Below are 19,988 nucleotides of genomic sequence, written 5' to 3'. Positions count from 1 at the left end.
CGGTAAAGTCACGTAGAAGGGAAGTAATAAAATAATAAAAATAAAACATAATGTTTTATTTTTATTAAATAAAACATAATGTTTTATTTTTATTATTTTATTACTTCCCTTCTACGTGACTTTACCGAAAGAACCAAGAAGATGAATCCCTGCAGTCACGAAAGCTTTAAATCGAGACACTTTGACTGTTGTTTTCAATGATAGGCTTTCTGTAGTTTAAAGTTAGATTATTCGGTGGCATCTCTTTATGCTTCATTAGTCAAAATAGTATTGCAGTAGCAGGTGCAGTAAGCAGTAATAGATGCAGTGTCGTCAGTAATAAGGTGTCCCTCTTGAAATCCTGCCAATTGCACTTTTCAAAATTAAAACACGTCCTTAATGAAAACACATTCACTGCGGAATAACCCACACGTAAGAGCGTAACAAAGGCTTGCATGGTGAACGTACTGAAGGTTTGCTGAAGCCTGAATGTGGGCTTGATAGCCCTTTAATGACTACTTAGGCCCATCAAGGGGCTGATTGCGCGCAAATGTTAAGGTGACATTTCAGGTCCAATGCGCAAGCATTCTCCTCCTTCTCCTCATCATCCAGCCCTTGGAAATCCTCGCCTGCTACAGGGGCAGCCAAAGTGTTTTATTTTATTACTATTTAAATTAAAGGGGTTAAGAGTGTGATGATGACACCAGACTGGGGAGCTGCTTGCAATTTGCATTCGAGGATGGGGAGCTGCGTGGGCGAGATTCACGTTGGCCAGATCCCGTCCCTGCGGTGACTACGGAGAGCCCGAGCCAAGCAGGTGGGGGGGGGGGGGGGGGAGGTTCATTAACTCATCCAATGTCGCTTGGGATCCGCGGGACAAACATTAACATTTGCACTTTGTCCAGAGAATGAAAGTAATAAGAGGGAAAATATACTGATCACTCGCGGTTACCGTTATTTATTTCCACTTTTCTTAATTTTCTCTTCCCCGGCAGATGACGAAAGATAAAAAAAAAACATTCCACATCCACTGATGCTCCTGACTGGATATTCAAACTTGATCTGCCCTTGTAAAAAAAAAAAATACTCAACATATTCGTCTACAAGAACGTGGCCTTAAAAGGAAAATCCAACAACGGACGACGCTTTGGTCAATGGTCCTTCTTGGTGGATAAGAGTTGGGGCAACTGCACTTTACACTACGGGGCCTGATAAGAATCACATTTCAAAACTATTTAAAACATTCCGATGACTTTTATTTATTGATATATGAATGCTAGTTACCTATTAGTCGCTGTTGAGTAACAAATCCTTCAAGAATCAAGAAGTAGTTCAATATAAAGTAAAATAATAGGATGCTGCTGCCACATTGCTTATGGGAAGATAAAAAAAAAATCCACCAGACAGATGAATTAAATTTGCCCCCCGTGTTTAGAGTCTGATTCTTATATGTTCGATTTGCATTTTTGTTACTGAAGCACGCAACAAAATGTTAGCATGATGCTGATTGAGTAAAAAAGAAATATTCCTGAGAGCCATACAACTTATTTTGAATTCCACATCAATACAAAACGATTGTGTATAATAGTAGCTACAGAGATCTACGGGAGACAAATCACTCGGCTCACCAATGATTTGGAATTAATATTTGTAAGTGTTTATCAGAGCATTTTAAGCGATTCACGACTCTCGGCTGACCCTACCCTTTGAGTAAAAGCAATCAACCACTGGGCTATAATTTTGAGGGCCTCAATTTGATCACTTTGGTTTTCAGACTTTTCTCATCATAAGCATAGACTTGAATTCATTTGTGGTAAAACATTTTTTTTATAATTGCAGCCCTTCTAGTCGCAATTGTCTATATATGTGTGAGTATTTCAAATAACAGTCCTTTCTCAATCTACTTTTGGAAGAAGCCTCCCCCCATGCCATGTAAGCCAATGGGGTTGTATGACTATACCTCACCATGATGGTCAGAAAAGGTCGTTGAAGGGGGTTACTCATAACCGGTATAGATATCACTCGCCACTGACGTCAGCCATAGCTGGGAATCAAACTCCCCGGGTTCATGTTGCCCTGCCCTCACCATTTCTCCACCACTACATCAGCTACATTAGATATGGATGTTAACGTTGTATGGTGCTCCACGAAACCACGCGTAGCTGTCCTAAATCATTTACCGAAACATCAAATTCCCCCCCCCCCCCCCCCCACACACACACACGGGAGTATCTTCATGCTATCAACACATTCCATTATATTTTTATAAATTGCCCCCTTTGTATATATTTTTTGCTTCAATGTACCGGCATTAAAAGCTGAACGAGCCTTTGCTCAGCGTGTCAAAAATGCCTTAATTGGCGAGTAGGTGGGCTGAGTGGGCGGTGTGCCGTGAGCTGCAGACGATCCTGATAATGTCAAAATTTCCATGGAATGTCCTATGCGCATATATCTGCCCCCCCCCCTTTGTTATCTATTGGGAAATCTTCACCGTTTATCTTACAGTCCCTGCTGCCCTTATGCAGTATTGGTTACATTTACATACGAGGGTATCAACGTCCTTTATTTATCCCACTGCAAATCCATTGAGGTGCACATACGTCTCGTTATGCACCTTGCATCTGAGTTAAAAGAAAAGTCTGAAGTGGCTTTCCCAACCAGGCAATGATAACAAAGTGCTCATCTTCTCTTTACAGTCCCGAGGCGGTACCAGATGATGATTCACCATTTCTATGGTCAGGTTGAGTTAATCTAAAGTGAACGCATCTTGACTTCTCACAGAGGAATATTTGTGTTTATTGAGTCCACAACCCAACAGGCATGTGACCTCACCAGAAGCTTCAGGCGACCAACGATGCTGCTTGCCAGACTTTTCACCCGCATGCCTCATCCTGACCCATTCACCCAAGACTCCAATTCCTCCGCTGGCTCCCAATCCAGACCCAGATCAAATTCGACATCACACTCACCCCTCTTCACGATCCTACGTGGACGCTCCCCCTGGCTATCTCTCACTTCAATCGACTACGAACACCACCCCCTCCCCACCGCACAACACAAAATCTGCTTCGGCAAACGGAGACCTCGCGTTGACAACGATAATAAAATAAATGATATTTATAAAGCGCCTTCTGCAAGGTAACTCAAAAGTGGCGTGCATCTAAAAAAAAGAATAATCCAAATTAATCGTAGCCCAATGGGAGGAATAGCTAAACAAGTAATCGGAGCTATACTCTTTGGTTCTTTCGGTAAAGTCACGTAGGTATAAAATAAAATAAATTACCACAGAGTATGGATCCCTGCAGTCACGAAAACTTCAAATCTAGATTTAATCGGAGCTAATTGTGAGAACTCAAAGGAAGAGAGAATCTCCCTTTGCCTTGCCTTCCCATTAAACCAAAAGAATCCATGCTCCCAGTCCGTCATTGTCTCTATGTCCGTGGGGTAAGCGAGCACACCTCTCTCACTTTCACCTGCGCCGTGAGCACAGGGCCTCGGGGCTATTTTTGTCCGCAGAATTTCTGTACCCCCCTTTCCCTTTTCCATCGCTCGCGCTCTGTAGTACCGGGGGCTCTTGTTTCAAAATGAATAAATGCACGTAAAAAAAACGAACAAGAGAGAATCGACGCTTCTCGAGGCGGGGTTGAACCCCACACCGCCACCATCGGCCCCCCGAATCGTGAACAGCGCCTGGCAAAGGCGCTCCACACGGCAAAAGCCGCCCCCAGTCAAGCCCTCGATCAGTGGAAGGTCTCTCATTCTCCGGAGTCTGCAACCTTGAACTCCCCAGGTATCCGAGCTGTCGACTCTTTGCCATGACCGACTGCTTCTTTCTTTAAAATAAATTAGACCATTGTGTGTGCATACAGCACCTTGAGATGCATGCATTGTGAAATGCTATTTAAGTTGTACTATTGTATTTTATCATTACACTAGCTTTTTTGGCCGTCCAAGGACGGGTGTATATTGCAGTGGATCTGAAATATTCAATAGAAAAATTGTTCAGCTCATGATTATTGATGAGGGGGGGGGGGTTGCCCCATGTGGAGTGACGTCACCCGCTAATGGTTATTGGGGAGGGGTGCGGCATGTGGAGTGACGTCACCCGCTCATGATTATTAATGAGGGGAGGTTGCCCCATGTGGAGTGACATCACCCACTAATGGTTATTGGGGAGGGGTGCGGCATGTGGAGTGACGTCACCCGCTCATGATTATTAATGAGGGGAGGTTGCCCCATGTGGAGTGACATCACCCACTAATGGTTATTGGGGAGGGGTGCGGCATGTGGAGTGACGTCACCCGCTCATGATTATTAAGTGCGCGATCTTCTTGTGCGTTAGTGTAAATTTCCACGAGGGGCATGAATATTAATGAGGGGGGGGGGCTCTTTTGGAGTGACGTCACGCACGGATGTAACACTGTGCTGTGTAGATTGAATTTTTACCGTCACTTTCTGTCAAGAAACGTCATGTTGGAAGCAACTTTGCATAATAAATTATTTAATTCGGCTCGACCTTCCTCTGCGTTAGTGTCCCAAAATCCACTCACTCATGTATATTAATGAGGGGGGGGGGCTCATTTGGAGTGACGTCACGCGCGGGACGGACAGACATTTCTGGGTGATTATTACCATTACATGCCTAATAATTACATCACTGTGCGAGCCTTAATAATGTGCTCACTAGTAGCTATTTCCCCGGTACAGCCTGTAGAGCTAAATGTGTACATATGTATTGTCTTTAAGCATTAAGCTCATTGTTATTATATCTGTGTGCAGATATACTGTAAGTACTGTATGCACCTTTGGAAAAGCGTTCATGATATGAACATCCTTACTGTACGGAGTTTGCACGACATCAATACTGGAGGAGAATTTGTGTAGTTGCTCTCATGGTCTGGAACTCCCTTGACTGTGTTTTTTTGGAGTACCGTGCCAAGTGTTTTGCGGTAGGCGGCGATGATTGCAACAGATCTTTGAACTAAGTAATTTGATTAAACAAAAATAATGTAATTTACTTAACCAGATAAATCAGGGAGTCGTATACATGTTGCAAAGGTGTCCTGTATTATTTGCATTTATGACCAATTCATATTTGTCAATGATTGTTTTGCAAGTGGGGGAAATAACCGGGGAAGTTATTGAGAAATTCACACCATGCAAACAGAGATCGGATGCACACATCCAGACTGATGGTTGTTATGAATCCACTTGTTCTACTGCCATCTCCTGCCACCTGGGGAGCTCGGCGGGTTATGGAGTCTCACAAATCTACATGACTTACCAACCCTTGTCTCAAAATAATAATTAAAAGTAAAAAATACAATTTGTACCGAACACAGTGTTCGCTCACTCTCGTAGACAGAGAATGGACTCAGAGGGGCGAGGAACCACAGACAAGCGAGAAGGCATGCCACCGTGATGAGTCGGCATCAACAATTGCCCAAGCTCTGCAATCCTCTATATATTAAGATGTTATCGGCCATTTTGATGAGTGTTCACAGAGTCATTATATTACAGGCATCCCGCTGTGATTAAACAGTGCGTGAGTGTGAGTGCATGTGCGAGCTATTGCTGCTCCATACCCAGGTCACTGCTCATGTGTTCTGCTGAACAGATTCCGGTGTGGGGAGGGAGGGAGGTTGGCCGGACCGGCTTCAATCTCCCTCCCCACACCAGGGGCCAACATGATTGAAAACTCATCATAGATTGAAAACTAATATCTTTAGAACTGCTTTTTGTCTTTAGTTTGTTGTCCTTGCCCCGCACCTCGGATTAGCACGGTTGGCTACGTACGGTGCAGAATAAGTTCAACATACATGCGTACATACAACGTGATCACAATCCACTCTGTGGTTGTGGATCAGTCACAGGCTGTGCCGCACACTGTCGGCAAGTGGCCTCTGACCGCACTCGATGGGAGACTCAGGGCCCTGGCCTCCCACGTCGCTGACGCAGCGGCCGTCTCCTGGCTCGGCGAGTCGAACGTGCGACGATAAGTGCAAACTCTTACATCGCCACCCTTGCCCGATGCCAAACTCCCCGTTGTTATCAATCATTTCAGTTGTAGGTTTAAAATGTGAAAAGTATACGAATTGTAACGCTAAAATCAAAGTTAAAACAAACTGAACTATTTTCATTCGAAACACACGGCTGGTGATTCTATGGCTTTTACGATCAAGTTAACAACATTAATACGAATTTTTCTGTAGTGTCGTTCATGCACATTGCATCTCAAAACGCCGTAGACTATGTTATGCGCACTCTTTTCACGCGGAGTCACAGGAAATCACAGTGAAGTGGGATGATAGCCATAAGTCACGTATAGTAGCTTTTTCATAGTGCTACTGTATACACATATATAATATATATCTTGCAGGCCACTTCAAATCAAAGGTCGCAACTTCTACAGCCCGGACATTAGACACTTATTTTTCCGCTTCATTCCTCGCACCACTCCACTTTGGAATTCCCTCCTCCCAATTTGTCTCTTTTCCCAATTTCTCGTAAGAATTGAAGAAATGTGTGAACTCTCATCTTTTTAAAACCTTAAAAGAAATGTTATTTTTTTATTAAAGGACATTAAAAAATATAATGAACAGACAGGTACCAAAATAAAATATAAGAGTAATAGAGAAAGGCAAGCTAGATTGAAAACAACAAAAGACAATGTAATGTTTTGCCTGGGAAAATGCTCGGTGCAGGAAGCCAGGTAAGACAGCGAATTAAGTTACGGAAGCAATTTGAACATTTAGATGCAACCGACAGTATCAAATCCAAGGTTCGTGAATAATATAATGGACAAAGGCAAATGGAAAGCCAGAAAGGATATGGCACAAAGAAAACGAGAGAGAGGGCACAGTGCGGGCCCTTGCTCGGCAGCTGTAACCAGTGGCCTGGCGGTACCTGGTGGATCTCGTGCCAGCCATTCTCATCCTCGCAGCCGATCGTGGCGTGGTCCTGCAGCAGCAGCTCGCAGCAGCGTGGGTCGCCCCCCACCACGGCCGTGTGGTACAGCGGCGTCAGCCCGCGGTTGTCCTTGTAGTCGGCCGACGCTCCCAGGTCCAGCAGCGTCTGAGCAAAAACGGGCATTTCACCAACGACGTGGCGGCACAAGACTGCGGTGCCATGAGGCACGTTCGGTGGATCACGAGGATATGTAACCGTTGCATGCGACTGGTTCTGAGATATGTGATTATTTGAGTATCTGATTACTCTACCGATTATCGGTTCAATTACTCCACTTTATTGGATAGCATTAAAAGATTTGTAGCTGTCGTGACTGCAGGAATTACTCTTTGGTTCTTTCGGTAAAGTCATGTAGAAAGAAAATAAATTAAATAATAGAATACGACGTTTCGATTGCAACACAAGCAGTCGTCATCAGGAAGAACTAAATTTGAGAGAGAGACAAAACACAGACACTATGTTGCGCGTCTCTCTCTGTGTGTCTCTGTGTTGTCTCTCTCTGCTTGTGTGTCTGTCTGTGTGTCTCCGTGTCTGTGGGTTGTCTCTCTCTCAAATTTAGTTCTACCTGATATGACGACTGCTTGTGTTGCAATCAAAACGTCGTATTCTATTTAATGAATTTCTTTATACATGCCTTTACCGAAAGAACCAAAGAGCATTAAAAGAGTCGGGAAGAAAAGTCTCACCTCTGTTCCCAAGTGTGCTGCTCGAAAGGAGGTGTGGGACACAGCTTGATGACATCATCGGCATCATCATCATCCATATCACACTTGGTGTGGCTTACAGATAGTTTCCTGCCTTCAGGGCGACTGGAACGTGGGGGAGGCCAACATTTTTGAAAGCGACTCGAGCAATCGACCACAAAAAAGTGTGTCGATTATAATTTTTAGCCAGTTGATCGATTTTGTAAGGTATCACCCCAGCTCTTTGTGATAGACAAACACCTCCTGTCTGCCGGTTAAAGAGAGTAGGCAGGGAACCATGCATCTGTTCGTGGATTCAAATCTATCCTCATGCTCACACTACACACTTCAAAGTCTGCAATTAACATCAGTTGTTTACCTCTCGTGCACATTATATGGAAATGTTATGCCAATGTCGCATCACACTAATGTTTGAAACAATACGTACACAGAAGTTACAAGAATCAATTCTCGATATAGAAGTGTGATCCCCTAGTCCTGAAAATCAGTTGAATCTGTTGTTGGGAGTCAAGGGTGCGGTGGTGGGGGGTGCATGGAGGAGGGAGTGGATTTGTGACATGCCAAGAGACACCTGTAGACGCCAAAACAGGGGCTTTTCACATTCCTATGGATGCGAAGTCTCTTCCATGATGCTCATGAGATTCTCATTAAAAATATACTTTGAGGTATTTATGTTTAATACATATGCTGTCATTTCATGTAAACCTCGCTGTATATTCATGGACCATTACTCTCCACCACTGTGCACAATCTCGCGGTATGCTCCCTTGCTGTAACCTCTGACAACCCAGCAACAGTTGTTTGGTGATAAGACCCATGAGATAAAAACGGCTCCAGAGTTTGCATGCTTTACTATGTTTACAGGGAAATATTAGTCTCGGAAGGCCACAGGCCAATTAAAAAAAAAATCACTTATTTTGTGTGGATACATTTTTTTTGTCCCAATTAAAATGTTCCTTGACTTAAAATAAATATTCAGTGGGTTGGCCAAAACATCTCTCAGAAATAATCTTGTGAAAAAGTCTGGATATCAATTTTAGCCCCAAGACTGACACAGCACAGGGAGGCATGCGATGGTGTATTTAGACAAGGCTGTATATTGTTATCAGTTTAAATGAGGTAAGTAACTTACCAAATGGTGATGGGTTTTTATTCACAGCATTTTACTCACGATGGTAAAGTGTTAAGTTCCAATCTCATTGCTGTGCAGATTGTGCATATCATCCCACCTGCGTCAACACAGATGAGTATAATACTGGTAGGAACCTCCTGGTTATAACAGCCCACAGGGGATTATTGTGTCCGTCCGTCCGTCGTGCATCCAAAAATGGGAGGGGTGGGGCTGGGTGGAGAGGGGAGGGTGGGGAGGGGCTGGGTGGGGAGGGTGGGGAGGGTGGGGAGGGGCTGGGTGGGAGGGTGGGGAGGGGCTGGGTGGGGAGGGTGGGGAGGGGCTGGGTGGAGAGGGTGGGGCTGGGTGGGGCTGGGTTGGGAGGGGCTGGTCACCCCGTGGTGCCCTTATAAAACTCAACGTTTAACCTACTCACGCCGGCTTGTGCCCGGCCTCACAATCGGGCATATTTGCGGAATACACCACGCCGCCATTGACCCTGGCCATTGACCGAGCAACCCAACGTTCCTACCAGATCCTTCCGCAGGAATGTGTTTCTGTGGGAAAGTCAATCATGGTTGTCCATGGGATCGACACATTTCCACGACTGTTTCAGGGCTTTCAATTGACAATCAGAATCAGAGTCTATATTTCGACTGCAGGAGGAATCTGAAGAGCTATGAAACTCTTTTTGACAGATGTCCAGTATGTGCGGGTCTGCCAGTTACAAGAACAAACAATAGATGTGAAAGCCATCCCCAATGTTCACGGTTTACTGCCAGTAAGGCATGTGATGAGCTCAGTTTTTAGGGCACAATATTCCACTGTGTAGGCATTCAAATAGGCCACGTTTCTCGCTTGGCCCCGACCATAAAATGGCAGATGGGGGGGGGGGGTCCCAGTGGAAGGAATATTTACTAAATCTGGATGGGGGATGGGGGGAAACTTAACTAGGGCAGGTCTCCAAGCACAGTTTACCACGTTTGTAAACGCTGGGCAGTGGTAGCATTAGAGAAGTAAAGCATTTGCGCATTGCTTTACATCTGAACGTTGTAATGTGTGACGTCATTATGTTGACAATACACTTGTGTCAAAAATAGCTTCCTCTTCCCACATGCTATAACTGTGCCCTGTGCAAGACGGTCCGTACAAAACCTTTTGTTTCTGGCATTGAACATCTGTAAATGAATGTACTGACGGTACGCCAGTGCGTGGTAAAATAAAATCAATCTTTTCATAATCATTGTTTATTTTCCCACAATTCGCAAACGCCGGTCAGAAAATCTTGCTGGGTGGTATCTCAAAAGCAGTTCTCGTGATGTCGAAGCAGTCGGAAGACGCATGTCAGTTCAAATCTTGATTTTAGAACCGTCTTATGAGGACCGGTGTACCGCCAACACGTCCAAATGATTATGTTGTCCTCTCTGCTCATATTAAGAATTAATTTTCCTGACAATTCTGTGCATGTGGAGTGACATTGATGAGTCACTGGAGCGTGTGCCGCTGGAAGATTGGTAGACAATAGAATTAGGGGAAGCAGCCCGTTCTACCATTTGGACCTGTGGGCAAGGCACGGAGCCATCTGGGGGATCCAGAGGGGTGCGGGGCCGAGGGCGGAGCCTGGCCACGTTGGGCAGGGTATGAAGTTGAGCTCGGGGGCTGCTGCGATCTGGAGTGGAACTCGTCGTGCCGTCGTTGTGATCTTCGCCCTCTTCAAGCTGTGGGTCTGGTAGCGTGTTGGCTGTCCCGACCCGGTGTGTGTGTGGTTATCCCCTAAGGCTGTGAAGGCCGTAATAAAAGAGAGAGAGAGAGTACCTCCTACTCGTGTCTGTGAATTGGCACACTACACGTGTGAAATAAAGGTTGATTGTATGGTCCTCACAGAAGGAGTAACTTTTTTTAAAAATCCACGAATAAAGTCCAAGGAAGTTGCAGGCTGCTGATGCATTCAGATGTTAGCCCTCTTGTTCACAACCCACTCTGATGCACCATTGATGCCAATTAATCTAGAGCCTTGTGGTGTAGTTTACATTGAGTGATCACGCAATGCAGAGTGAGGGGATGCTGTTTGTTAGGGATTGGACAGAGAGCGACTTGGACCAGGAACATTACCGAGTTACTCACATTACAAATATATGATCAAATGCCAATAAATACTGCGGGTATATTTAACTGTAAAACACACACGTGCCATGTGCTTCACAGTGGATGGTAACGATTCCATGATGTCGTTTGCAAGAGTAGGCCATGGTGTGCCAGCTCAGAAAATCGGGCTTTATCAAGCTATTGCAAGAAGGCATAGCTCCCGAGCAGGGCTGCTCATACGTAAACTTTGCTTGATGCAGTACAAATTGTTACGACTCATTGCGCATGCTTTGGCCCGAACGCTCCCGACATTAAGCTTGCGGGATTGTTTACAATACTCGGGCGTAGAGCCTTGTCCATTTATTGAGCTGGTAATCATACACTAAACTAAACAATTGTTTTGGTATTTGATCAGTTAAGGCTCACTGAGCTATATAGCTCATTTTTCAGAAGTGGTGTGTCTATTTCAAAGGATAGCTAAACAAAGTGGCTTATCGCGTGTAAATGTACTGCAGCCAAATAAATGCACGTTCGTTCTAAATGTGCAGGGAAGAATCGGAGGACCTGGAGAAATGTCCACGCGACCACCATGGGGAGAACATGCAAACTCCAAATATACAGGTTTTAGGGTCTGGATCAAACCCATGAACTCCCGTATACCAGGCGAGGTAGCTAGCATCTTGCCAGAGTGGTGCTCAGTTTCGAGCTTCCACCCGAAACACGTAAAGTCAATGCTTGCGAGCCTATTCAAGAGTAGACATGCTCGTGGAGTCGTGGTGAATTGCAGCACAAAAAATTAACGTGCAACGCACCTCTGTACGCTTCACACGAGGTTATGTTCTTTCAGTTTAAGGTGATCTCGGCATGTTACTGTGAAGGGTGCATGATGTTTAACCGAACATGGAAAATACATGCTAGGGCATGACACCAGGAACAACACCGAGAGGCCCTGTGGGCTGCATAAATGAGTGTCAGTTATCCATCAGCGCAGGTGGGGCTAGAGGAACTAACTACAGACTCATCGGGTGATTTTGGTCCTAACGCTAGGCCATAATTACCCGATGAGGTGTCTTCACATCGACAGAGGAGAATTGCTGGCAGGTCTCTAATGTTACCGCATCGCCACATCACACCACTCCATCCTTCAATCAACCCTTTCCTATTCCGATGACATAACTGTACTTAAACTAAAATAACTTTATCGGTACCGAGGCTACCACAAGGCCATGCGGGAGGGCGTGTGGCACAGTTTGGCGCCAGCTATCGTAGAGTGTGGTTGTGTCGCTACAGTTCTCTGCGGTGAGAACAATGTCTTTAAAAACAACGGCGCTACGCCTCTTTAAATAAAGTTAACAATAACCGCTTGTGAATTCCGAGATTCAGCGGTGGACGGGACCCCACCCTGCAACTTGCCATTGCCTCGGAAAGGGAAGGGGTTAAGCATCACACTTACAGACACATGTTACTGAGAGGAAGATAGTCCTTGTGTTCAAACACAGAAGAGGCTCGTTAAGAGGTAAAAGCGGAACCAAGGGAGCTATGTTCAAGATGCCTCGATTGTTATTGAGATATTCAAGGATGAGTGGCAAATGGTGTCAAGAGCAGGAGTGAGGTCTAGGATAATCCATAGTGAGATGGATCCACAATCACAGGTGGAAGGTCACGACCATATGCAGGAGGAGAGCCATCACTGTAGCATTACCTCTGTGAACATCAGAACATAATGTGCAATCGGCACCAATTACAGTCATCCCTCAGTTAACAGTGACATCGGTGAATGGATTTCGGCTAACATTATGTCTTCCAAAGAACCCTACGCTTTAGACTAAAGTTAACATTTTGATTAATAGCACGTTTACATTATCCACGTGGGGTGCCAATTTTGGCCAATCCGAGCACTCATAGGTGGGGCTGAGCCATTCCCTCAGCCAATCAGCGACGCCCATTTATGAGCTTTTCGACCTTGACTGGCTTTGTTTACATTACGGTTTATGTTTTTTTACAGTGGAAACAGCTCTCTTCGATTAACAGTTATTGCGATGAAAAGTAGTTTCCGTGCAATGGATTAAAAACGACGACTGTACATTCGAATTGTCCTCACTGAGTCACGTCGTCAAACATAATTCAGTCAGACGAGCGTCACGTTATGTCGGGAACCAGTCCATGGTGGTGATCCCAGAAGACGATGACCCCAGAAGACAATGATCCCAGAAGATGATGACCCCAGAAGTAGATGACCCGAGAAAATGACCCCAGAAGGAGATAACATCAGAAGATGACCCCAGAAGATGCCCCCAGAAGAAGATGACCCGAGAAGAAGATGATCCTAGAAGGAGAAGATCCCAGAAGGAGATGACCCCAGAAGATGATGACTCAGAAGATGATGACCCCAGAAAATGACCCCAGAAGACGATGACTCAGAAGATGATGACCCCAGAAAATGACCTCAGAAGGAGATGACCCCAGAAGACGATGACTCAGAAGATGATGACCCCAGAAAATGACCCCAGAAGGAGATGACCCCAGAAGACGATGAATCAGAAGATGATGACCCCAGAAAATGACCCCAGAAGCAGATGACCCCAGAAGATGATGACCCAGAAGATGATGGCCCCAGAAGATGACCCCAGAAGACGATGACCCCAGAAGATGATGACCCCAGAAGATGACCCCAGAAGATGATGACCCCAGAAGATGATGACCCCAGAAGATGACCCCAGAAGATGATGACCCCAGAAGATGACCCCAGAAGACGATGACCCCAGAAGATGACCCCAGAAGCAGATGACCCCAGAAGATGATGGCCCCAGAAGATGACCCCAGAAGATGATGACCCCAGAAGATGACCCCAGAAGACGATGACCCCAGAAGCAGATGACCCCAGAAGATGATGACCCCAGAAGAAGATGACCCCAGAAGCAGATGATCCCAGAAGATGATGACCCCAGAAGACGATGACCCCAGAAGAAGATGACTCAGAAGATGACCCCAGAAGCAGATGACTCAGAAGATGACCCCAGAAGCAGATGACCCCAGAAGGAGATGACCCCAGAGCACAACTCTACCCAGTGCTACCCCGCCACAAGAATATGTAGATGTTAAAAAAAAAAGATGCTACGACTACCTCGTATCATACATTATAGTAGGAAAATGTGTTGGCCATGGGTGGGGGGGGGGGGTTGGGGATAGTTTGACCATACTTCACCAAGCTGGTCACTGCCAGTTAGTGATGGTAAAACACGTAGTACCTCACCTAAATATGCTCTGTGAAGAGTGGTTGACAACACATGAACCAACTATATATTTTAACAAATCATATCCTTCAATGCTGTGCTGAGGCCATATTAAATTAGTGTGAGTCGATATATGTGTGTGTAAGTCTATGTGTGTGTGTGAGTCGATTTGTGTGTGTAACTACATGTTTGTGTTTCTAAAGTCGATGTCTGTGTGTGAGTCCATATGTGTGTGCGTGTAAGTCGATGTGTTTCTATTTGTGTGGGTCGATGTCTGTGTGTAAGTCCATGTGTGTGTCTGCCTTTTTCGCCCGGGCAACGCCGAGTACTTACCGCTAGTTACTATATATAAAAACATAATTTCATTAACAGTAGTGTTTTGTGTAGACACTGGTGATCTGGCTAAGAGCTATCAATGGTCACAACACACGTGAGGTTGCCGGGAATCGAACCGAGACTCCCAGTGTTGAGGGCTCAGTGCTGCGACATGGCAATTACGATCCCACACCCACCCCCCTCGAGCCACGCAGCCACCTATTTATTAGTTTCTTAACGTTTAGCAAGTCATAAAACCTGCGCAAAGTCGTGGTTTTGGCGCATCCCTAACATCCCGTTGCTTACACATTTGCTGCGAACTAATCTCATTCTCTCCACAACAACAACAACAACAGTAAAATGCAGCGACGAGAAACGAAAACATAGGTGGAAGCAACGGAAAATTAATTCCCACGACTCTGGGGGATTGAAAATGAAGCTTTTCATGCACGTTAACCTCCTATTGTGTGAGTCTGGGGTGTGGGGGGAGGGCGCGTTGATCTATTGCTTAATGGAGGGGCTGCTCCAGCGAAGAGCTCCTGGGGAGGGGGGTCCCAAAACGAGCATTTAATGACCCCCCCCCATCTTATCACTTGGTCTTTTCCCGCAACTCCGTGCGGTGTGAAAGAAATTGAGCGCACATACATTCTTATCGATGGGGGCCTTCTTTTTTGCCAGTATGCAAAATGAGAAAAGGTTTGACCCTTTCTGGCAATATAAACAAGTGTTAAGATCTTCAAACACCAAATAGATACCTTTTTTGCAAGGCATCAAGTCTGCATTAACCACACAGGCACTTGTGGTGAAAAAAAACATGCAAACACACGTTCTCTGATAACATATGCATTGTCTTTGAAATTGATTGGCCTACACCAGAGACAGCTTTCTTTAGGGCTTAACTCACCAGTGTCAGAGCAGAGAACGCCAAAATACGATCAGTGCAAAAACAATGCCAGACAACGTACATACGTACATCTCCAGGACACGAGTGACCACGATGTTTCGTTTATGATGTTTAAAGTAACTTTGGAAATGCTCTTGGTGTTTAGTTTGTTGTCCTTCCCCGCACCTCCAATTGGCGCAGTTGGCTGCGTACGGTGCAAAAGAAGTTCAACGTACATAACTACAAGCACTGATCAAGGCCAATAATATTAATGTTGTGCTCTTGTTAGATGAACATTTCCGTGGAGAATCGTCAACGGAGCAGCGCTTTTTGTCCTCGCATCGGCAATGTCCCTAATGAGTTGACGTCGCAATCCTACCGCAGAAGTGACGTGCTCGTGCAGCCTACACCCGTGCTTTCGTGTAAGCTCTCCGACTTTGGTTGTAATTGCAGATTTGATGATTGGTGACAATGCACAGCGTTTGCGTGCTCGCCGCTCATCGCAGAGGTTCACAGTTTAAATACAGCGGCCGCCCTGATTATTACGACAGGTGTAATAGCCATAGTAGTACTCTGCACCGTCTGCTTCAGAGGGGGTGTTAAGCCTGTCCCATTCGTCTGCAGGTTGCAAGGTGGGGTCCCGTTTACCGCTGAATCTCGGAACGCGCAAGCTGTTGCCGTTAATTTTATTTAGAGAGGCGTAGCGCCGCAGTTTTTAAAGACATTGTACTGTACTTAGCGCAGACTGCACTCTATGATAGCTGGCACCAAAATGTGCCACATGCCCTCCCGCATGTCCTTGTACTTACAATTCTGTTCAGAATCGATTCCATTCCGATGACCTAAACGGACGTAAATGTACGTAATCGGAATGGAATCGGAAGATAAACTGATGACATACGCGCACGTCATCGGAATGCGAAACGGTTAAAGTTCCCCTGATGTAATTCGCAAAAGTATGCCATTGTGTGCCGGCATCTAGGTCGATGCCAGCAGACTTGCATGTAACTTGTGGCATTACACATAGCAATCATCGCACCCGACTATCAGTCTATTGCCTCAGGTGACTCTTTAAAATGAGACTATCCTGGTCTCCCGAGTTCTCATGTAGGCATCGGTTCAACAAAAAAAAGTGAAGGTTGGGCCCAAAAGCCTCTTCCCTCATAAACATTGTGCCATCTTCAGCTGCGAACTCTTGTCTCGTAATAACTACACATTGGCACATTATACCTATGCAAGATGACCGTGTAAAACCGCCACCGCCAAACAAAATTGTTTTAACCAAAGTAACCTCTGTAGCCTTTTATTCACAAAAAACTACTACCGCACCCATGTCCGGGATTGAGGGCTCACCCGCAGCGTGATGTAGTTCCAGACGCGCGCGGCCTTGTGCAGGGCCGTCATGCCGTCCCGTGCCCGGTAGTCGAGGTGCGCGCCGCCGTTCCGGAGGGTGACGATCATGTCGGAGCCGCTCGTGAGCTGCGCCGACATGGTGAGCGGCGACTCTGCGGTGCGGGAAGGGTGAGTGCCGGCAGTGAGATCGGTCGGTTAGGATCTGTGTGGGGCAACCATGGCATGTAGGTGCGGTTAGAGTTGGCAGAATCGTCGTCGCCGTCGCGGCTTGTGAGTATGAAAAGCGCAGCCAAGGCTAGGTGTTGAGCTCGGACAGTTCCACAAGTGTACAGGATGTTGGTAAGGGCCACTGCATCAGGCAGTGTGCAAACGTTTACCCAGGTTATCAAAATGAGAAGGTCGCAAGATAAAACGGTGGTTCGGGTTAGACTTAACCCCTTAATTGTCCTGGGGACGATCAATTAGCACTGCCTTGTGGGAATTCAGCAGTGGCTGTATTCCCTGCGTAAAGTGGTTCTCGTGTGTTTTTCAACACTGATTCAAGGCTGTAAATGGAAATGAGGCGAGCACGGAGACACTTTGATATCACACGATGAGAACATACACATGTTGATTACCTCCAACCTTGGAGTAATGCATTGACTGTTGACAAAACATCGTCAGAAGCGATGGTGGCTGATGACCAAGGCTGGCAACAGAGTAGCAGTAGAGAGGAGGGGACATGTCCAAGAGGACAACCACTGCACCAATGGAGGGCCAGCTTCAGCTCGGGTAACTAACTATTTAACAATTTGTATTCACCAGGCAAGGCTCACTGAGCTATACAGCTCTTTTTCTCAGACGTGACCTGGCCACAAATGATAGTTCAACGAAGTGGCTCATCACGTGGACATTTATAGCAGCCAAATATTATGAACGCGTGTTGATTCTAAATGTGGAGGGAAAACCCAGAGGACTCGGAGAAAAATTCACGTGACCACAGGGAGAGAGACACGCAAACTCCAAATATACAGGCGTCAGGGTCGGAATGAGAATCCACGACCTCCTGTATACCAGGCAAGGTAGTTAACATCTCCGAGCCACCGGGGCGCCCCTCTCGTCAAGTGCAGGAGCTAAATGGATTATTGTATCATGAGACTGTTATGAGGGATAGTGACGACTTCGAGAGGCCTTCATCCAACAGTGGATTGATCATGCCTGATGATGGGGATACGAGTCACGTATTAAAACAATATATTGGTGTTACACATTACTGGCAGGTGATGTGATCCTAATTCAAAAAAATGCTAAATGTAAGCACGATGTTATCTTGACAAGAACGAACCATGTGTTCAGGCAAATACATGACATGTTTCCCTGGGAATTCTGCTCAGAAATGTGTTGCAAGTAAAAAAAAACAATAACGTGTCACTGCCAATTTGAAACGTGCACTGCACCGTATGCGAGACGAAGACCACGGCTTTTGTGAGGGCGCGTCCAATTCACGTTTCGAAGTGAACATCGCACCACTCCCCGCCACCGCGATCGCTCGGCTCCGGAGGTGTGCGAGCAATGTTAATTAATTTCGCCATCAGATCTGGTCGCATCTGCCAAGAGCCGCATGCCGATTGCCGCGTTGGGGGGGGGGCGGAGGCAACTGGGGTGTTGCTCCATCTGCCACAGAGTTCCACGGAAGAGCGAGAGCAGCTGCCTCCCCAAACCTCCCCACATCCACTTTAGACGCCCTCACAGAGCTGGCTGCACGTGTTAATCTGTGGACGTGCGGCTGGATGATCTCGTACACGTGCTAATTGAACGAACGTGAAGGTTTGTAGGGCAGATATAAGCTCCGGCGGGTCGCTGTGGTCAAAGTCTTAGTCTCACAAAGGGAAGGTCGTAGATTTAGATCCCGGGTTGTTCGGGGTTGTAACTCAACTTCATAATCCCTTTGCTTCGGATAGACGGGCTCCTTCCATATGAACGTGGAATTTCCAGCAATGGATTAGGGCTACCGATAGAGATATGCAACACCCCCCACGCTCATAGCTCATTTGTCTACTTGGGCCCGAGTTGATAAAAATGGCTTTAAAAAAATAGACTTGCAAAATGACTTCTCCAGCTGTCAGTCTTTTTTTTCCTTCTGCCATGAAAGGCACACCACCCAATATATTAGCGTCTGTTAAATTTCTTTCAGCTATAAGGCCGAGTTTATGAAGAACAACTCTAGTGATGTGTCCTCGCCGCTACAACATCACTCCCCAAGGAGCGCCATACTGGTCTTAATAGGTGATTGCTCGACAGCACTTTGCCCCCAAAAGTATGTACAGGGAGGCAGCTTTGCACGCATGTGTATACACACAAATATACATTCACACGTACACAGTCGGGAAGGCGAAGTTTACCCGTGTGCAGCCTTGGAGGCTCCAGACACGCGTCACAAGGGTGCTGGAGGCAGGTGGATGAAGGTGGAGAGCTACGTTTTATTCCCGGCCATGGCTAACATTGGTCAGTGGTGAGTGATATTTGAACCTCCAATGCAGCTCCTCTTCACCAACCTGCACTGGCCAGAGCAGTGAAGTATGGTCAAACAGCCCCCCTTTGGCTGAGAGCGTAGAGTGGCCTTCATCTAATGTGCTGTAAACTATCACGATTACTGTCATTGTATTATTACCAAAAGGTTAAAGGGCCTTTTGACTTGTCAGGGCCTGTCAGGGCCTGTATTTGTGATGCAGGTGTTGCTCTTAAGCAGGTGGCCTGCCACTGTAGCCTAGATCACTGTCTTTGGCCTGTTGATTTTATACACATACTGTCGTAATGCAATTAATTTACCAATCGTTTCGAGCTACTTTCATTGCACACATGGGAAACGATGGGGCGGTGGCCTCCGATAAATCTGGTGACCTAGGTTCGAGTCCCAGCCATGGCAAACGTCTCTGTCGCCTGTTCTGAGCCTCTCCTTGACCAACTCAGCCTGGAATGGGTGCATGGTACGGTGTGCACTTTGGAGATGAGGGTTCGTGCATCGCCATGGGATGGGTGTGAGTTGGTGGATTGAGGTTGGTGGGTCATCAGTAGTCAATTCAGCAGCATAACTTGATTGTCATCATCATCTTCATTTATCATCATCATAAATTTGTTTTCATCACTGCAAGGACCACAATCATCAACATTATCGTCGCAATCATCTTCTTCATGATCATCATTATCATCTTCATCGATTCTACACCTCGGTTGAGGCCGGAGCAAGGCTGATGCCTATAAATAATTGTCTTTATTTATTCTTGTTTCCCCAGGAAATCCTCAATGAGTCTTAATATTTATTTCAGGAGGTTCCTGCCACGTGTCTGCAGTAGGGGCCAATGTAATCAGCATTGGGATGT

General features: G+C 46.1%; 1 protein-coding gene across 4 annotated transcripts in view; it reads right to left on the bottom strand.

Annotated features, from left to right (window-relative positions):
* LOC133351440 (SH3 and multiple ankyrin repeat domains protein 3-like) overlaps positions 1–19,988 on the bottom strand; it is a 631,852-nt gene that overhangs the window by 339,235 nt on the left and 272,629 nt on the right. For all 4 annotated transcript variants that reach the window (XM_061566655.1, XM_061566657.1, XM_061566656.1 and 1 more), the window contains 2 exons: positions 16,630–16,781; positions 6,886–7,053 (listed from right to left, as the gene is read on the bottom strand). In XM_061566655.1, the coding sequence (XP_061422639.1) occupies positions 6,886–7,053; positions 16,630–16,781 (320 nt within the window). The remainder of the gene's footprint in view (positions 1–6,885; positions 7,054–16,629; positions 16,782–19,988) is intronic.

Source organism: Lethenteron reissneri, chromosome 37 (assembly GCF_015708825.2).
Source record: "Lethenteron reissneri isolate LAM-NWPU_2019-01 chromosome 37, ASM1570882v1, whole genome shotgun sequence".
In the NCBI taxonomy this organism is placed as follows: Eukaryota; Metazoa; Chordata; class Hyperoartia; order Petromyzontiformes; family Petromyzontidae; genus Lethenteron; species Lethenteron reissneri.
Note: the sequence above shows the minus strand (reverse complement) of the source record. Positions and strands in the feature narration are given on the sequence as shown.